The 20,306-nt window shown below is 37.6% G+C and overlaps 1 protein-coding gene and 1 long non-coding RNA gene across 9 annotated transcripts in view; one reads left to right on the plus strand and one right to left on the minus strand.

Annotated features, from left to right (window-relative positions):
* CDKL3 (cyclin dependent kinase like 3) overlaps window positions 1–20,306 on the minus strand; it is a 108,235-nt gene that overhangs the window by 9,607 nt on the left and 78,322 nt on the right. For 2 of the 8 annotated variants that reach the window (XR_012037880.1, XM_072841039.1), the window contains one exon: window positions 8,207–8,308. The exons of 3 other annotated variants lie outside the window; for them this stretch is intronic. Coding sequence is in view for 3 of the 5 variants with exons in the window: in XM_072841039.1 (XP_072697140.1) it covers window positions 8,252–8,308 (57 nt within the window). In the remaining 2 variants the exon portion in view is untranslated. Of the gene's footprint in view, window positions 1–8,206; window positions 8,309–19,492; window positions 19,677–20,306 lie in introns of those variants that run through there. 3 more of the 8 variants (XR_012037882.1, XM_072841036.1, XM_072841046.1) reach the window with 3 other exon arrangements.
* Window positions 1,297–6,611, plus strand: LOC140640884 (uncharacterized). The gene is made up of 2 exons (XR_012037494.1): window positions 1,297–1,566; window positions 6,169–6,611. It is a non-coding gene; the product is annotated as an uncharacterized lncRNA (long non-coding RNA).

Consider the following 20,306-nt stretch of genomic DNA (forward strand, 5'->3'; position numbering starts at 1 on the left):
ACTTAAAAAAATAAATAAAAATATCTTTATTCTGAGAAGCTCAAGATCATAAGCAATTTTTAAAAAGGATGTTTGGCTGGATCAGTTGGTGGATCATATGACTCTTGATCTTGGGGTCCTGAGTTCGAGGCCCATACTGGGCATAAAGATTACTTAATAAAAAATAAATAACAAATAACCTTTTAAAACAATTTCAAGGAATAGCAGCTTAATAAAGATCAAGAAATTATTGTGTCACGAGATGATTAATCAAAAAGAAATGAGCCCATGGGCGCCTGGGTGGCTCAGCCGGTTAAGTGTCTGCCTTTCACTCAGGTCATGATTCTGGGGTCCTGGGATCAAGTCCAATATTGGGCTCCTTGGTCACCAGAAAGCCTGCTGCTCCCCCTACTTGTACTCTCTTACTCTCTCTTGTTCTGTCAAGTCAATAAAATGTTTTTTAAAAAGTAGAAGAAGAAATGAGCCCAAATTAAAGCAAAGGAGATCTGAGTTGGTTCCTGATGAATCATTGGACAAGAGAGGAAAATCCAGGCTTGAGTAGGCCACGGGCAGGAGGATGGGACTCTATCTCATTCCACAGCCCTTCAAGGAACAGAGCAGGAGACTTTACATAGGTCTAGACTCAAGGTGTGCCTGCTTGCAAGCAGGAAAAGGCCAAAGTTCCTTATAGATCTGGTAACACTTCAGAAGAATGACTAGTCCCTCTAGCCAGCTGAATTTTTTTATTCCTAATAACAGAACAAGAACTTATTTCTAGAGGAAAAAGGAGTGCTGAGAGCCTAAGATTCCAAGAGATAACCTTCTATGTCTGCCCTCCCCAGCCCCTGGAGAATGGATGTGTTCACTATTGATTTTCTAAACCACTTTTAAGAAGCCAAGGGATGGGGAATCTTAAATGTTAATGTCCATTTTGTGGGCAGCCTGAGTGGCTCAGCAGTTTAGCACCACCTTCAGCCCGGAGCGTGATCCTGGAGACCCAGGATCCAGTCCACACTGGGCTCCTTACATGAAGCCTGCTTCTCCCTCTGCCTGTGTCTTTGCCCCTGTGTGTGTGTGTGTGTCTCATGAATGAATAAATAAAATCTTTTTAAAAAATAATGTCCATTTTGTGGCTGAAACTTTCAAATAATCAAATAAATCTTACCCATTATATCAAAGCTACATTTGGCTATTACCCATGCAGAAGTAGGATAAAAGATTTCTCCTAAAGCAAACTTCCTGGAGGAATTGAGCAATGCCAGAGAAGGCACGAGATTGCTGCAATTCCCAGGGAGCTCCTCAGAGCACACAGGTGAATGGGTCCATTCCAAACAGCTGGCAGCTCCCTGGCTCTTCTCAGTTGGGGCCTAGCATGTGCATGAGAAAGTTTCCCTCTGTTGCATCAACCAACAGCTAGAGAATCAAGAATTCTAGGTTAGCATACCAGGCTACTTAGGCAATGACGAATCTGCTTTACTTCCTCCTTTGTTTCCTAACCGAGAGAGTATTCCAGTTTCAGTGTGGAGGCCAGAGACGGCTGACGACATCACCACTTCCCCACAGCGGTTCACTCAGTCATCTCTGCAGGTAAGCCTACACTTCCCTTTGATGGCCAAACTAGAGATTACAGTTTCTAAACAAGGCACTCAACGTATCTCTTGATCCTAACAACAGACTAAAATTTTCAAAACACACCTCCAGGAGGTAGAGAATTGGCCAATAGTATGAAGACCTAGTTTGTGCTCTGGACCCTGCTGCCTAATTGTATGATGTGGTTCGAATCTATGCACATTCAGGGCCTTTGGAAAACCTCTAAAGTGATGCTTTGATCTTTCTCAGCAATAAGACTTTATACAACTCTCGGCTAAAAGAAGAAAAAGGGAGCACCCGGGTAGCTCAGTGGTTGAGCATCTGCCTTTGGCTCAGGTCCTGATCCCAGGGTCATGGGATCATGGCATCAAGTCCCACCATCAGGCTTCCCGCAGGGGGCCTGCTTCTCCCTCTGTGTCTCTGCCTCTCTCTGTGTGTCTCTCCTGAATAAATACAATCTTTTAAAAAATAAATAAAAGAAGAAAAGGGGCTGCAGTCACTGCAGAAGACTTCTAGTGATAATTTCACCTACCTGGAAGAATAAGAGCCATGTTAGAGCCACACCAGTAAGACACAGGCCCAGGGATGCGAGCATAGCCACTTGGGGACAAGTGCATGTTCCCTACCATTTGGGAGTGAATTTTGAAATAACCATTGACTACCATTCTCACCTGTATCCTTCCTTTTTCCCTCCTTTCTCTTTGCTACCCTGAGGCCAGATTCTCATTTACAAGAAGAAAAAGTATGATGTGTTCCCCCTAGCTTTAGGGAGAATCAGTGTTGTTACTGAATTGAACTCATGTTCCTGACACATATACTGACATTTAGATAATCACCATCCCCCGTTGCAAATCTTTTGAAAAATACTGACTTACACTATTTGATCTACTCTCTTATCTTTAACATTTTATTTTATCATCCTTGAAAAATCAGAGTACTGCACGGATGAAGAGCTGGTTACATGGAAAGTCTTTCCATGATGAGATAACTGATCTAATGGAAGAGACAAGCCAGAGGAGAAACAAGCATGGGTCAAGGCATAGGAAACTAATCACAGCTCTACAGAGTTAATGAAGTCTTGGAGACAGGGAACAGACTGACTTGTATACTGTGTACTGAGAAGAGAAATGACTGGACATGCATGTTTTTCTAGAAACAATTCATTAATATTTCTTTTCCATTGCAGTACTTGGCCCAAAATCTAAAGGGTGATCATTTAAAATTTATGTATAATTTCAAACATACACATGGAGTAGAACTTTTGTAAAGATAATTATTATTCACTAAATTAATATACTGAGTATTTTAATGATCCCCCATGCACTCATTATCCAGCCTCAGCAATCACCAACTCGTACCCATTATACTCATTAATATTTTATCTGCACCCCCACCAACTTCCTCCATCCATTGTTATTTTGAGGCAACTCCTAGGCATCATAACATTTCATGAATAAATATTCAACATGTATCTCTAAAAAGATAAAAACTCATTGTAAACTTAATCACTCCCATACTTGAAATTAATAATTCTGTAATATCCAGGTGATTATGTTTTAGTCAGCATATAAAAAGTGTTGACTAGTGGAGAGGCGTGAAATATTGCTATTCCTACACACTGTACAATAAAATGGGACATATTCCTAGATTTGCCTATAAAACCTCAAAAGGTGGGTGATGAATTCTCTTAGTCAATCCAATATTTATTATTTGTCTATTCCGCACTTCAGGGTGGAGAATCATGGGATGGAGTCCTCCTGAAGGGAAAATTAGAGAGCCTGCCTCCTCATGAGCAACTCCCTTCGAACAAGAGGAGACTCTGTGTAATTAGGCAATGTCATGGTGTCACACGTTGCCTCAGAGCTATACACATAACTTGGGCATGTGAGCGAGCTCCGTGGGCAAGGGAATCACTTGTATATCCAGAGCACAGTCCAGAAGCAACAGTCTATGAGGGGTTTCCAATGCCTAATTCTACTAATTTGTTTATTTGGAAATATTTTAGGAATGTATTGGACCTGTAATAACATTTAGTGTCATTCACAAGGGTTAGAAGAGAAAGTAGAGTCATGTAAAAAAAAAAAAAAGAGGGGGGTGGTTGTAAGGGATATATAATATTCCCTATATTTCTTTGTACTAATCAACAAATGCTCCTTTAAGAATGTTACATAAACACAAAGGTTAGTTCATGCAGTTCCCAAAGATTTATGTACAAAATATTCTCTATGTCAAATCCTATTTTTAAAGTTTTCAAATAGAGCATATTTTGTAAGGCCAATTCATGTTCTCTAATTCATATTGTTTGTGAGACTAGATTTTTGAACATTTTCTTAAAATAAAACAATCCTAGTGAGGCTTGCAGGAGGAAATCACATACTCTTGGGGCTGTGCAGGCCTTTTCACTCCTGCACCATTACTGCAATAGCCACCAAACTGGTTTGTATGCCTCTCTTCCTCCCCTCTCACACTGAGTTGTCTTCCTAAAGCAATTATCTAGTCCTGTCACTTCACTAATATGCATTTAATGTTTCTATTACCTTCCAAAAATCCCTAATTCTTTAGGATAGCATTCCAAGTACTGAGATTTGTCCCTGACTTACTGGAACAACCTTATTCCTCATTGCTTTGTACTCTCCACATTCCTTATTCTCCAGCCACATCAACTAGTAAATGTTTTCAGAACATAGGCCATATTTTTCAAACAATGAGACACTTAATTCACTTCTTACAATAAGGGACAGTATAGTCCAGTGTTCAAGAGCATAACCACCTTCATGTCACACTGGTTTGGATCCTGGCTCTATCACCTACCAGCTGTGTGATTTTGATAAAATCAGTTAATCTGTCTGAGCCACAAGTTTCTTCAGCTCTAAAATGGGAATGATGAAAGTACCTTTCCCATAGAGTTGCTGGGAAGATTTGGTTGGATTAAGTAGGCAAAATACTTAGCACAGTGCCTGGCACATAGTAAACAGCCAATAGATAACAGCTCTTATGTTAGTCTATTAAGGTCCATCTATCTGTCATGAGACACCACTCCTTGAAGTCTTTCTGATTTCCCCAGCTGACAGTCACATCTCCTCCAGGGTCCTACAAATCACTCATACCTCTTTCTCAGCACTACTTTCTGCCTTGTGTTATTATTCTGATACACATCTTTTCTGTTCAATTTCGCTGAATCCCTGCCATGTACTAGGTGCCACAGGGAATAAAAGATGAAGAACACTTGGCTCTTTGCCATGCAAGTAGTGCTTAGAATATAGTTAGCAAACAGACATGGGCAACTCAAATACAACTTACCAATCTTTGTTTAATAAAGTTGTGGTTCGTTGTCATTATTATGATATTGTATGAGCTAGATTTTAATACAGGGACCATTTCCCTACTAAACAGAATTTACCTCTGGAAAGCAAATGTAGTAAAATACAATTGGCCATAGCTGAGTTTAGGTAACTGTCAAGGGCAAACTATTATCAGTGATGTTTTGAGATTGAAATGATAAAATCAAACTAATGACTTCCTCTGCTCCCAAAGCTTTTGCCAAAATAAATACACAAAGTGTTAGACCTAAAATGTGGCACAGAGCTAGAAACACTTCTAGCCACCTTCTCCTGGGGATGCAACTGTGAGGTACATTCTTGGTGTATCTGTATTCAAGGGAAGAGGAGATGGTGAAGGCTGCACAACTATACTGCATTGTCTAACCCTGCCTGTAGATAGTCAAAACCATGAGATCAGTGACTACAACTAGGTTTCAGCTGCAGAAAACCAGCAGTCCTAATTGCTGAACAAGCCCTCTACCTTGTACTAAATAATGTTTTAAGTCAGTGCCAAGTTCTCAATGTCAACAAGACTTCAAGTGAGACTGCTCAGGTTCCTGCCTCACCCAAATACCAGAAGATGACACCTACAATGCCTATTAAAACAGGAAACAATGCAGTTGGACAGCATAGTTTGACTATGTGACTGGGCATATGTCATCAAGATGGCTCCTCATGAAATAATTGCTCTGGGCTGCTAATGAAAAGAGGAATGGTTTATTCTCCTAGATAGAGCTCACCACTCCCTTTCTCCTGCTGCCTTCCACTGCAGGCTGGCTGAGCAGTACAACCTTATGGCAGAGCTAGGCTGGTTTCCTCAGTCTATCTCCGTAATTCTAGCTCTGTGGGTACCTGTGAGACAGGAAATGTTACTCGACTCTGGGCAGTTTTGTGTTTCTAAAAACAGATCCAAATGTCAAATGTATGATCAAATAATGGGTTAAGGACCATTCTTGCCAGAAAGCTAAACACATTATAAAATCCTTAATTATATCTTGTATTTTAATTATAGTATTAAATAATACATTTCCAGCATTTGTAGATATTTATACTTTCTTTCCCCCATTTTCTTCATAACTGAATATATCATCTGGCATGTGACTAAGAGGCCTGATGGGACTAAAGATTTATGCTTTTGTACCGCTCAGGAGCTCATCTTTGTCTTAATGGTATCAAATTCGGAAAGTGATGTTTCTAATCACTATTATCAGTAGCCTCATGTTTCCATTCCTAATAATTTCTATTTTTACCACCCCAAACATTCAAATTGTCACCTAAGAACCACTGTGCCAACAATGAGACTTCATGATGGATGTGGCAGAGGATGCCAGACTACATCAGCCCAACTGATGGATGAGAGTCTGATGTTAGATCGATGGACTGAGGCAAAGCTGTAAGGACTGTGAATACAGAAGTAAAACGTGAGAGATGATGCTGTTCATTGTGTTAAAACTTCCTTTGTATAACACCTCAAGGGTTATAATTTACTTCCACATATATTACATTTGGTCATCACCTCACTCTTTCATCTCATCCCACACCCTTCTTCAGTTTCAAGAAAGAACCAAAATGGTAAGATGACAAAATCAGCATTTGCTTAGCATGAATTATTAGTAAACAAAGAAGTATTATGTTTCTATCTTACTTGATGCTAAATGTTGAGTAACCACACAACCATCTGATGAAGTGTTAAGAATAAAGATATGTCACAAGCGTTCTTTACACAGGCTCTACAAATTGACCAAAAACAACATTATCACAGAGTTACATGATTACCAGTGATGTACAAACCAAGTATCTGTGGAAATGGCTGCCAGTTTCCACAAGCTACTTGAAGAAGTCTAGATTCTCAGCCCAATGGAGTGAACTGCCCTCCACTCAGTGGGTTCTTCAGCCCAACACATGTTCAATAGAACTTCTCTCAATGCCTTGTGCAGAGCAGCCCATCAGGAATTTTAAAAAAATTAAAACAGAGGCTTGACTCAAACAGAATGCAAAAATATGAGAAATATGGAAATTTGAACACTGAATAGTTGATATTAACCAAGTGTTAATAACTGTTATAAAAAAATAACTGTTATAGGGGATCCCTGGGTGGCGCAGCGGTTTGGCGCCTGCCTTTGGCCCAGGGCACGATCTTGGAGACCCGGGATCGAGTCCCACATCAGGCTCCCGGTGCATGGAGCCTGCTTCTCCCTCTGCCTGTTGTGTCTCTGCCGCTCTCTCTCTCTCTCTGTATGACTATCATAAATAAATAAATAAAAAATGTTTAAAAAAAATAACTGTTATAAAGACCTATAATTATGTCTTTGTAAGAAGTCTTAGCTTTGAGAGATATATATTGAAATGTGTAGGAGAGAATTATACGATATCGTGAATTTGCTCCAGAATCATGTAAGAGGGGAGGAAATGAGTGGGGAAACAGATGAAACCAAACTGACCACATCTTAATAACTGTTAAATCTGGATGATGAGTACATGAGGGACCATTATGATTCTCTGCCTATCCTTGCATATATTTCAAATTTTCCATAACAAAAAGGTTTTTTTTTTTATTTTGAAGCATTATAAACACAAATTAAAACTGGATACAAAGAATCCTGCCAGGAGTACCTGTCTTGCTCAGTTGGTAGACTTTGCAACTACTGATCTCAGGATCATTCGTTTGAGACCCACACTGGGTGTAGAGATTACTTGAATAAATAAACTTAAAAAAAAAAAGAATCCCACCATATATCAACATGGATCAACAAAAAAAGGTTGGGGGAAAACTGTTGCAGAAGGATAGGTCTTAAATAATGCCATTTAAGGACGCCTGGGTGTCTCAGCGGTTGAGCATCTGCCTTTGGCGCAGGGTGTGATCCTGGAGTCCTGGAATCAAGTCCCACATTGGACTCCCTGCAAGGAGCCTGCTTCTCCCTCTGCCTGTGTCTCTGCCTCTCTCTGTGTGTCTCTCATGAATTAGTAAATAAAATCTTTTAAAAAAATAATAAATGATGCCGTTTATATAAAATGCCAAACATGTCAAGCAATACAATACAAACTCTCAAGGATATATGAATAAAGTTAGGAAGACAAGTATGAGAATGACAAATATAAACTTCAGAACCATGGTTATTGGGGTGCAGGAAGAGGAATGTAATTGGGGAGGGTTACATGGGGGCTTCAACTATCTTTGTGACATTTTACATAAGGTTATAAACACATATGTGATTAGTCTATTATCCTCTATGTGCTTTTGTACTTGTGAAATATTCCACAATAAAAGGACACATACAAATTAAAATTAAAAAATGAAACAGAAAGTGGATAATCACCTGTGGGAATGTTCTGGAAGAGTCCTGCACTTCTTGTATTGATTTCTAAGAACAATACCCATTGGCACCCCAACCCTCAACTTGTAAGAATTGCTTCTTTTTCTGTTAAAATATTTTATTATTACTAAAAAATCATACTGACAAAAATATAATTAACATACTTTAATAATAGTAATAGAACAAACTCCCTTGAACTATGACTCAAAAAATCTGACAGCACTAGTATCACTGAAGTTCCTTGGTATACTCTCTCTGTTCACATTCGCAGTAGATAGAGCTGCTATCCTGAATTTTGTGTTTATTATAATTTAATGATACCTTATTTAAGATAGAGTTTTGCATATTTTTAACTTGTACATGTGGAATCATACCTTGACTTGCCTTTTTCGTGAGAGATATTACGAGATTCATTGCTGTTGATGCGTGTGTTGCAGCTCACTCCTTTTCACTGTGTGTGTATTAAATTACTATTTATTTACCCAATTCTATTGCTGACAGACTTTTGGGTTGTTTCCAGTTTTTTTTTTTCCAGTTTTTGCTATAACAAACAATACTGCTGTATACATCCTTATATTTATCTCCTGAAGTCCATGTGCAAGACTTTCGGTACAGTAGACATCAAGGAGAGGAACAGTTGGGCATAGGGTAAGTCCATCTACCACTTTACTAGAGAATAACAGATTTCCCACAGTCATTTGCCTCAATGTACACTCCCACCAGCAGTATATGAAAGATCCCAGTGCTCTGTATCCTTACCAACACTTGGTACTGACAGTTAGTTTTGCCTAATGAGTGAGAATGAGAACTGGAATCTGAGGGTTTTTTTTTTTTAATTTTTATTTATTTATGATAGTCACACACAGAGAGAGAGAGAGAGGCAGAGACACAGGCAGAGGGAGAAGCAGGCTCCATGCACCGGGAGCCCGACATGGGATTCGATCCTGGGTCTCCAGGATCGTGCCCTGGGCCAAAGGCAGGCGCTAAACCGCTGCGCCACCCAGGGATCCCGGAATCTGAGGTTTTAATTTCCATTTCCCTGCTTATTAATGAAGCTGAGGCTCTTGCCATGTTAGTGCTCATTCACCTTCCTGCTTTTGTGAATATCTGATTCTATCTGTCGCTCATTTGGGGGGTAGGAATGTTGTCTTTCTCATATTGATTTTTAGAGGAATTTGCTATACATTTTAGATATAATAATGCAAGTTATGTAATTTCCCAATTGTGACCTGCCTTGACTTGTCTAAAATAAACATGTTCCTCCCATCCTCTTTAATCTGTTAGAGTGGAGACTACAGTAATAGATTTCCCAATCAATCTTGTATTCTGAGACAAATACAACTTTGTTGTCATACAAATATCACTTTTCTATATTCTGAATTTTGCTTGCTAATATTGTGTTTAGGATTTTCACATCTGTATGTAAATGATAATGGTCAGCTATCATCTTTGTTTTATTGAACTTCCCTGGTTTTAGATTCAAGATTATTCCATACGTTCATTCACTGATCAAAAATTTTTTGAATTGGGATGCCTGGGTGGCTCATTGGTTGAGCATCTGCCTTCAGCTCAGGGTGTGATCTCAGGGTCCTGGGAGCGAGTCCTGCATCAGGCACCCCATAGGGAGCCTGCTTCTTCCTCTGCCTATGTCTCTGCCTCTCTCTGTGTCTCTCATAAATAAATACAATCTTTAAAAACATTTTTTTGAATGCCCACTATACATAAGGCACTACTCTAGGCACTTGGACATATCATGAACAAAAGAGAAAATATCTCTATCTTGGTGGAGATTACATTCTAGCCTCATAGGATGAGTTGGGCTATGTCCCCCTTTTTCTATTCTCTGGAGGAGCTGTACAATTTGGGAATTATCTCATCCTTAAATGTATGAAGAACGTACTTTGTTGTTTTTTGGTTTTGCTAATTTTCAAGCCCTTTGTCCAACCTGGGTTTGAACTTAGGACCCTTAGACAAAGAGTAGCATGCTCTACTGAAAGAACACATTTTTTAAACACTCTGGGCCTGGTGTTTTAACAATTGGTTATATTTCTTGATTGGTTATAGGATCATTCAGGCTTTCTATTTTTTAGTCCTATTTATTTATTTATTTATTTATTTATTTATTTATTTATTTATGATTTTGTTTATTCATGAGAGACAGAGAGAGAGAGAGAGAGAGAGAGAGAGAGAGAGGCAGAGACACAGGCAGAGGGAGAAGCAGGCTCCACGCAGGGAACTCGATCCGGGGACTCTGGGCTCACATCCTGAGCCAACAGCAGACACCCAACCGCTGAGCCACCCAGGCGTCCCTCACCTTCACGTTTCTTACCTTACCTGCCTCTTCCCCATTTTCTTGAACCATTTCACGACAGGCTTGTCAATTTTACTAATCTTATAAAAAATCAACTTGTGGCTTTGTTCTCTATTATATATATTCTCTATTATTTCTCCATTTTTTCATTTCATTAATTTCTGTTATCTCATTATCTCATTCCTTTTATTTTGGTTTTGTTCTGTTCTTTAAAAAATTTCTTCAGTTCAGGGCGCCTGGGTAGTTGAGCGTCTGCCTTTGGCTCAGGCCAGGATTCCAGGGTCCTGGGATTGAGTCCCAGATGGGGCTCCTTGCAGGGAGCCTGCTTCTCCCTCTGCCTGTGTCTCTGCCTCTCTCTGTGTGTCGCTCATGAATAAATAAATAAAATCTTTTAAAAAAACATAACGCACATACAAAAATGCACAAATCTTAAGAGTTCTACGATTTATCACAAAGTGAACAGAACACATATGACTCCTATGCAAGTCAAGAAATAGAACACTACTATACATTTGAAGCCTCTAGTGCCTCTCCCAATTACAGTCTCCTGCTTTCTGGGAGGTAACCACCATCATGATATCTGTCACTATAGATCAGTTTTACCTGCTTTTGAACTTTATGAAAACAGAATATAGAATGTATTTTTTTATATTTGGCTTTATTTGTCCAATATTATATTTATGAGATATGTATAAGTTGTTGCATCTGGCTATACTTTGTTCATTTTGTTGCTTTATATAATATTTTACCATAAGAATATACTAGAATTCATTTATCCATTGTACTGTTGATGAACATTTGTGTGGTTTCCAGTTCGGGGCTAATGCAAATAATGCTGATGTGAACATTGTTTTCTTTTGAAATAATTTCAAACTTGTAAACAAAGTCACAAAAATCGTACAAAGAACGTTTTTTCCTGAGCCATTTGAGACTAAGTTGCTGGTATGATGCCCCAAATAACTTAGAATGTATATGTAATTGCTGTGAACGATAGTATTGTCTTACTTAACCCCAATACAACAATCAAAAGCAGGTAATTAAAATTAATACATTATTGTCATTGAATCCACACACTTCATTCAGGTTATTCCAATTGTCCCAGTATGTCTTTCTTTTTTTTTAATTTTTTTTTAAATTTATGATAGTCAGAGAGAGAGAGAGAGAGAGAGGCAGAGACACAGGCAGAGGGAGAAGCAGAGGGAGAAGCAGGCTCCATGCACTGGGAGCCCGATGTGGGATTCGATCCCGGGTCTCCAGGATCGCGCCCTGGGCCAAAGGCAGGCGCCAAACCGCTGCGCCACCCAGGGATCCCCCAGTATGTCTTTCATAGCAAAACACTCCAGTCAGAGATCACGTGTTTTATTTGGCTTTCAGATGTCTTTCTCTTTCAGTTTAGAGCAGTTCTTCAGTCTTTCCTTGACTTTAAAGGCCTTGACTCTTTTGAATATTACAGACCAGTTGTTTTGTATAGTGCCCCAAATTTTAGTTTTTCTGATATTTCCTCATGTTTAGATTCAGGTCATGTGTTTTTGGTAGGAATATCAGGGAAATACTGTTATTTTCATTGCATCCTGTCAGGTGGCAAATAGGTCAATTTGTCCCATTACTAAGAATATTCACTTTGACCAATTTACTAAGGTGTTTTCTAACAAGTTTCTCCTCTGCAAAATTACTCTTTTCCCTTTGTAATTAATAAATATCCTGTGAGAGACACTTTGACACTATGCAAATATCCTATTTAGTTTTAGCATCCATGAATGACTCTTGTCTGCAATAATTATTAGTGTGATGACAAATGATTTTTTCCATCATTTCTTTTACATTCATTAAATGGAATTCTGCTATAAGAAAGAGCTGTGTCTTCTCTCCTTACTTTCTTTTTTTTATTTATTTATGATAATCACACACACACAGAGAGAGACAGAGACACAGGCAGAGGGAGAAGCAGGCTCCATGCACTGGGAGCCCGACGTGGGATTCGACCCCGGGACTCCAGGATCGCGCCCTGGGCCAAAGGCAGGCGCCAAACCGCTGCGCCACCCAGGGATCCCTCTCCTTACTTTCTAATTTTTTTCAATTATTTGTTTATATGTATATGGACTCACACTCATTTTTATTTATATGTTAAACTCCATTGCTATGATGGTTTGTTTTCTTGCTCTCATTGTTTCACAGTTGACCATTAAAAACTCCATTTAGCTGGTATCTGTGTCCTTTCAAAAATATTTTTAAAGGACTTCCTTATATTCTGGCACAACAATGTGCCAGATGTTCCAAGGCTCATCATTTATTTTCCCTACCCCAGCCCTGGAATCAGCCCTTTCTCTGAGGAGCTGAGTCATCTTATACTGAAGAATAATATTTAGAAGTCAAGATCCAGGCACTAGATGCACTCATTGCTAGAGATGTGTCAGCAGGAAAAACTAAGAAAAATACAAAAGTATATATATATATATATATATATATATAAACACATATATACATCTCTATCTCATAAAAACCATGAGTTCATTTCACAATCTACTTATTTGCTCAACCCCAGAAAATACATAAAATACATAAAAGTTTCAGAATTGCTAACACATGCTTCTGTGAAACATGAATTTACTAACAAGAGTATGACATTTATATATATTGTTTTTTCTCTTTTTACTTTACAGTATATAGGCAAAATACTCTTTTCTAAAGTTACTTAGGTTAGTTCTTTTCTCCTCTATCTATCCTCTCCAGTGTGGTTATTTTATTCATTTGTTACTATTTGTTTTTCTTTTTTTAATGAAAACACTTTATTTTTTTTTTTATTTATGATAGTCACACACACACACACACACAGAGACCTCTGCAGAGACACAGGCAGAGGGAGAAGCAGGCTCCATGCACCGGGAGCCCGACGTGGGATTCGATCCCGGGACTCCAGGATCGCGCCCTGGGCCAAAGGCACGTGCCAAACCGCTGCGCCACCCAGGGATCCCTCATTTGTTACTATTTGTATTCAATTTTGGGTTCCATCCCCAACACACACACACACACACACACAAAGTTTTTTTTTTTTTTTTTTTTACTACACACAGGTTTCAAATCAGTTAAATGGGTGAGGAGAGGAAAAGTATTTATTTTTATTTTATTATTATTATTTTTGAATTTTTAAAAATATTTTATTTATTCATGAGAGACACAGAGAGAGAGAGAGGCAGAGACATAGGCAGAGGGAGAAGCAGACTCCAACGCAGGGAGCCTGACACGGGACTCGATCCCAAGACTCCAGGACCACGCCCCGGGCCAAGGGCAGGCACTAAACTTGAGCCACCCAGGGATGCCCCAAGAAACAGTATCTTTGAATTGACATCAACATTAGACCAGATGGATATAACATATATCAGGAAAAGCAGTTCTAACAGGGAAATATATAGTAACAAGGTCCTATCTCAAGGAACAAGAAAAAAAGCTCAAATAAACAATTTAACCTTACATCTAAGGGAACTAGAAAAAGGAGAACAAACAAAGCCCAAGAAAGGGAGGAAATAATAATGGTCAGAGCAGAAATAAATGACTAAAACAGAGACTAAAAATAAATAAGTAGATAGAAAATATAATTAATGAAACCAAGAGTTGTATCTTCGAAAAGATAAACAAAATTAATTAGTCTTTAGCCAGGTTCATCAAGAACAAAAGAAAAAGAACCCAAATAAACAGTGACATCACAGAAATACAAAGGATTATAAGATAACACTACAAAAAAAATTATATGCCAGTAAACTGAACCTAGAAGAAGTGGATAAATTCCTATAAACATACAATCTTCCAAAGTGGAATCAGGAAGAACTAGAAAATCTGAACAGACCAATTACTAGTAACAAAATGGAATCAGTAATCAAATAACTATCCAAAAAATATGGGGTGCCTGGGTGGCTCAGTTGGTTGACCATCTGCCTTCAGCTCAGGTCATGACCTCAGGGTCCTGGAATTGAGCCCAAAGTTGGGCTCCCTGATCAGTGGAGCCCTGCTCTGCTTCTCCCTCTGCCCCTCATCCCCATTTATGCTTTCTCTCTTTCTCTCTGTCTCAAATAAATAAAATTTTAAATATAAAAATAACTATAAAAAAAACCCCAAAACCAGATAAAGTCACAGGTGAATTCTACCAAATTTTAAAATGTTTTATTTATTCATTTGAGAAAGAGAGAAAGAGCACAAGTGGGGGGGGGGGGCAGAGCCTCCCCGCTGAGCAGGGAGCATGCCTAGGACTCTAGAATCATCACCTAAGCCAAAGGCAGACGGACAGTTAACCAACTGAGCCATCCAGGTACCCCAGAATTCTACCAAACATTTAAAGAAGAGTTAATACCTATTCTCCACAAACTATCCACAAAACAAAAGAGGAAGGAAAACTTCCAAATACATTCTATGAGGCTATTATCACCCTGATACTAAAACCAGATAATAAATAAATAAATAAATAAATAAATAAATAAATAAATATAAAACCAGATAAAGACAGCACAAAAAAAGGGAACTATAGGCCAACATCCCTGATGAACACAGATGTAAAAATCCTTAACAAAATATTACCAAACCTAATACAACAATACATTAATAAACCATTCACTACATTCAAATGGCATTTATTCTGGGGATCCATAGATTCAATATTCATAAAACAATCAACGTCATATACCAACCACATCAACAAAAGGATAAAAATCATATGATCATCTCAATAGATGATGTAGAAAAAGCATTGACAAAATTCAACCTCCATTCACAATAAAAATTCTCAACAAAGTAGGTTAGAAGGAACATACCTCAACATAATAAGGCCATATATGAAAAACTCACAGCTAATATCTTACTCAATGGTGAACTGAGAGATTTCCCTCTAAAATCAGGAACAAGACGAGAATGTCCACTCTTGCCACTTCTATTTAACATAGTACTGGAAGTCCTACCCACAGCAATCAAACAAGTAAAAGAAATTAGAAGCATTCATACTGGTAAAGTTAAACTGTCACTATTTGCAGATGACATCATACTATATATAAAAAACCCTAAAGACTCCACCAAAAAACTACTAGAAGAAAGAAATGACTTTAGTAAAGTTGCAGAATACAAAGTTAATACTCACAAATTGGTAGTGTTTTTATACACTAATAATGAAGTAATATAAAGAGAAATTAAGAAAACAATTCCATTTACAATTATACCAAAAAGAATTTTAAAAAACCTAGGAATAAACTTACCAAAGAGGTGAAAGAACTGTATGATGAAAAGTATAAAACACCAATGAAAGAAATTGAAGATGACACAAATGGAAAGATGTTCCATGCTCATGGGTTGGAAGAATTAAAATTGTTAAAATGTCATACTACCCAAAGCAATCTACATATTCAATGCAATCTTAAAAAACACCAAAGGTATTTTTCACAGAACTAGAACAAATAATCCTAAAATGTGCATGGAACCACAAAAGACCCTGGATAGCCAAAATAATCTCAAGAAAGAAAAACAAAGCTGAAAAGTATCACAGTCACAGATTTCAAGATATACCATTGTAGTAATCAAAATAGTATGGTACTAGAACAAAAACAGACACAAAGGTCAATGAAACAGAATAGAGAGCCCAGAAATAAACCCATGCTTATATGGTCAATTAATCTACAACAAACAGGCAAGAATATATAATGGGGGAAAAGACAGCTTTACATGTAGCTGTGCAGTGTAAAAAACTGAACTGCTACATGTAAAAGAATGAAACTAGACTAGTTTTATTTTATTTTATTTTAGTTTTAGTTTTTTTTAAACTAGTTTTTTTTAAATCTCAAAGTCATTCTAAAGATTTATTTATTTATTATTTATTTATTTATTTATTTATTTATTTATTTATTTATTTTATTTTTATGATAGACACAGAGAGAAAGAGAGAGGCAGAGACACAGGAGGAGGGAGAAGCAGGCTCCATGCCGGGAGCCCGACGTGGGACTCGATCCCGGGACTCCAGGATCGTGCCCTGGGCCAAAGGCAGGCACCAAACCTCTGAGCCACCCAGAGATCCCTAAACTAGACTAGTTTTTAACACCATATTCAAAAACTCAAAATGGATGAAAGACCTAAAAATGAGTCCTGAAACCGTAACAATCCTAGAAGAGAACGCAGGCAATAATTTCTTGGACATCGGTTGCAGCAACATTTTTCTCCTTATGTCTGAGGCAAGGGAAACCAAAACAAAAATAAATTATTGGGATTACATCAAAATAAAAAGCTTTCTCACAGTGAAGAAAGCCATCAACAAAGCAAAACAGCAATCTACCAAAAGGGAGAAGATATTTGCAAATGTTATATCCGATAAAGAATTCAATATATTCAATATACTACACAACTCAACACCAAAACAACAAACCAATCCAAATAAAAAAAGGTCAGAGGACCTCAAAAGACATTTTTCCAGAGAAGACATACAAATGTCCAACAGACACATGAAAAAATGCTCAACATCACTCGTCATCAGAGAAATGCAAATCAAAACCACAATGAATTATCACCTTATACCTGTCAGAATGGCTAAAATAAAAATAAGAAATAACAAGTGTTGACAAAGATGTGGAGAAAAGGAAAGCTTGTGCACTGTTGGTGGGAATGTAAACTGGTACGACCACTGTGGAAAACAGTATGGAGTTTCCTCAAAAAATTAAAAATAAAAATATCATGTGATTCAATCATTCCGCTACTGGGTATTTACCCAAAGAAAACTAAAACATTAATTTCAAAAGATATCTGTACCACTATGTTTACTGCAGCATTATTTACAATAGCCAAGGTATGGAAGCAGCCTCAGGGTTCTCCAAATGGATAAAAAGTTGTGGTATATATATATATATATACACACACACACACACACACACACACACAGTAGAGTATTATGCAACCATATTATTACAGTGAGATCATGTCATTTGCGACAACATGAATGAAGCTAGAGGATATTATGGTAAGTAAAGTAAGTCAGACCGAAAAACACAAGTACCATGTGATTTCACTCATATGTGGAATCTAAGAAAAAAAAAAGGCAGAATCAGACCTGTAGATACAGAGAACAAACTAATGATTGCCAGAGGGTGGTGAAGGGGAGTAGAAAACACAAGTCTTCCAGTTATGGACTGATTAAGTCACAGGAATAAAAGGCACAGCATAAGGAATATATTCAGTGCCTTTGTAATAGTGATGGTGACAGATGGTAGCTATACTTGTGAATGAAACATAATGTAGAAACTTGTCAAATCACTATGATGTACCTCAAACTAATGTAACACTGTGTGTCAATTATACTCAAATAAAAAATGTTTTTAAAAAATCTGTGAGCAGGGTGCCTGAGTGGCTCAGTCAGTTAAGCATCCACCTTTGGCTTAGGTCATGATTCTGGGTCCTGGAATTGAGCCCATCAGGCTCTCTGCTCAGTGGGGAGTCTCCTTTCCCCTCTCCCTCTGCTCTTCCCTCACCCTGCTCATGCTCGCTTCCTCACTCTCTCAAATAAATATTTTTAAATTAAAATTAAAAAATCTGTAAGCAATCCAAATTGTTTCAATGGAGAATGGATAAAGAAGTTACCCATGTGAAGGATGGATAAAGAAACATATTGGAACACCTGGCTGGATCAGTTGGTAGAACATGTGACTCAGGGTCCTGAGTTCAAGCCCCATGTTGGGTATAGAGCTTACTTAAGTAAATAATAGTTTGGGGTGCCTGACTGGTTTAGTGGGTAGAGTGTGTGACTTTTGATCTTGGGGTCATGAGTTTGAGCCCCATGTTGGGCAGAGATTATCTTAAAAATAAAGTAACTGTGGCATAGTCATATAAGAGACTACTATTCAGCAATTAAAAAGGACTGAACTACTTTAAATGGACAAATTTTAAGATATATTAGATATATCTCAGTAAGGTTATAAAAAAGGAAGAATTTTTTTAAAATTTTTTTATTTATTTATGATAGTTACAGAGAGGGAGAGAGGCAGAGACACAAGCAGAGGGAGAAGCAGGCTCCATGCACCGGGAGCCCAATGTGGGATTCGATCCCGGGTCTCCAGGATCGCGCCCTGGGCCAAAGGCAGGCGCCAAACCGCTGCGCCACCCAGGGATCCCAAAAAGGAAGAATTGAATATACATGTACAACTTTGATGAATCTCAAAAACACTGTCAAAAAAAGTACAAAAGAATATATACTATATGGTTCATTTACATATATACTATATGATTCCATTTATACAATGTTCAAACATGAATAATACTAATCTGTGGTAACAGAAGTCAGATAGTGGTTACCTCTGATAGGAGGTATTAACTGAAGAAAGGATACGGTGGGATATAATTGTTCTATATTTTGTTTTGAGTCATTGTTACATAAGTGTATTTGTCACAATGTATAAAGCTAAACACAATCTGTGCATTTTATTTTATGTAAACTATACCTTAAAAAGAAGATATCATTAAGAAAATGAATAGACATACCACACATTGGGAAATAATATTTATAATGCATATGTGTGACAAAAGACTTATATCCAGAATATATCAAGACCTCTAAAAACTATCAATAGAAAAGCAAACATTCCAATTAATAATGTGCAAAAAATGTGCAGAATATTTGAACAATTAACAAAAAGATAGGATGTCCAACAAGCATGTGAAAAGATGTTTAACATCATTATTTACTAGGGAAATGTAAATTAAAACCTCAATGAGATACTATTATACATCCACTAAAATGGATAAAATGAAAATGACTTTTAATATCAAAAGTTTATAAGATGTGCTACAACTGGAACTCTCATCCATTGCTGGTGGGTGTGTAAACAGTTCTCTCATTTTAGAGAATTGTTTGGTAGTTTCTTAAAATTTTAAATATATACCTACCTACCCTATGACCCAGGAATTCCACTTCTAAGTATTTTCCCAAGAAAAATGGAGGCTTATTTTTTTAAAGATTTTGTTCATTTATTTGACACAGAGAAAGTACAAGCAAAGGGAGTGGTAGGCAGAGTGAGAGGAAGAAGCAGCACTCCCCTCTTCCCCAAGCAGGAAGCCTGATGCAGGGCTCAATATCAGGACCAGGGGATCATGAACCAAGCTGAAGGCAGATGCCCAACCAAATGAGCCACTCAAAACGGAGGTTTATATCTACAAAAAAAAAAAAAAAAAAAAAAGGCTTGTACAAGAAAACTCATAGCATCCTTAATCATCATCATCATTAAAACAACTCAAATATGCATCAACAGGAGAATGGATAAAGAAATTGTTTTATATCCATACACTAGAACACTACATAGCCATAAAAAGTAACAACTGACACCTGCAAACCATGAATGAATCTCAAAAACATCACACCAAAGTATATATACTGTATTCTATTTATATGATTCAAATTTCATGAAGTCTAAAGATGGGCAAAACTAATCTATGGTGTTAGAACTGCCTGCTTCTCCCTCTATGTCTCTGCCCCTCTCTGTCTCTCATGAATAAATAAATAAAATATTTTTCTAAAAAATCCAAAACTCATTCAACTGAAGTCTTAAAATCAACCCCAAAAGCCCTAAAATAAAGATGAAATACAGATACTTTCAGAAAAACATAAATATGTGGATTTGTCACCAACAGGTCTGTGCTAAAGGAAATATGAAAGGGTAGTTTTCAAGCAGAGAAAAATGATCCCAGATGTAAGCCTGGAGATTCAGGGAGGAAAATGGCAAAAAAATATTAAGTATTGACCATCTAAAATAGTAATAGTATAGGGGCACCTGGGCTGCTGAC

Source organism: Canis lupus, chromosome 10 (genome assembly GCF_048164855.1).
Source record: "Canis lupus baileyi chromosome 10, mCanLup2.hap1, whole genome shotgun sequence".
Classification (NCBI taxonomy): domain Eukaryota; kingdom Metazoa; phylum Chordata; class Mammalia; order Carnivora; family Canidae; genus Canis; species Canis lupus.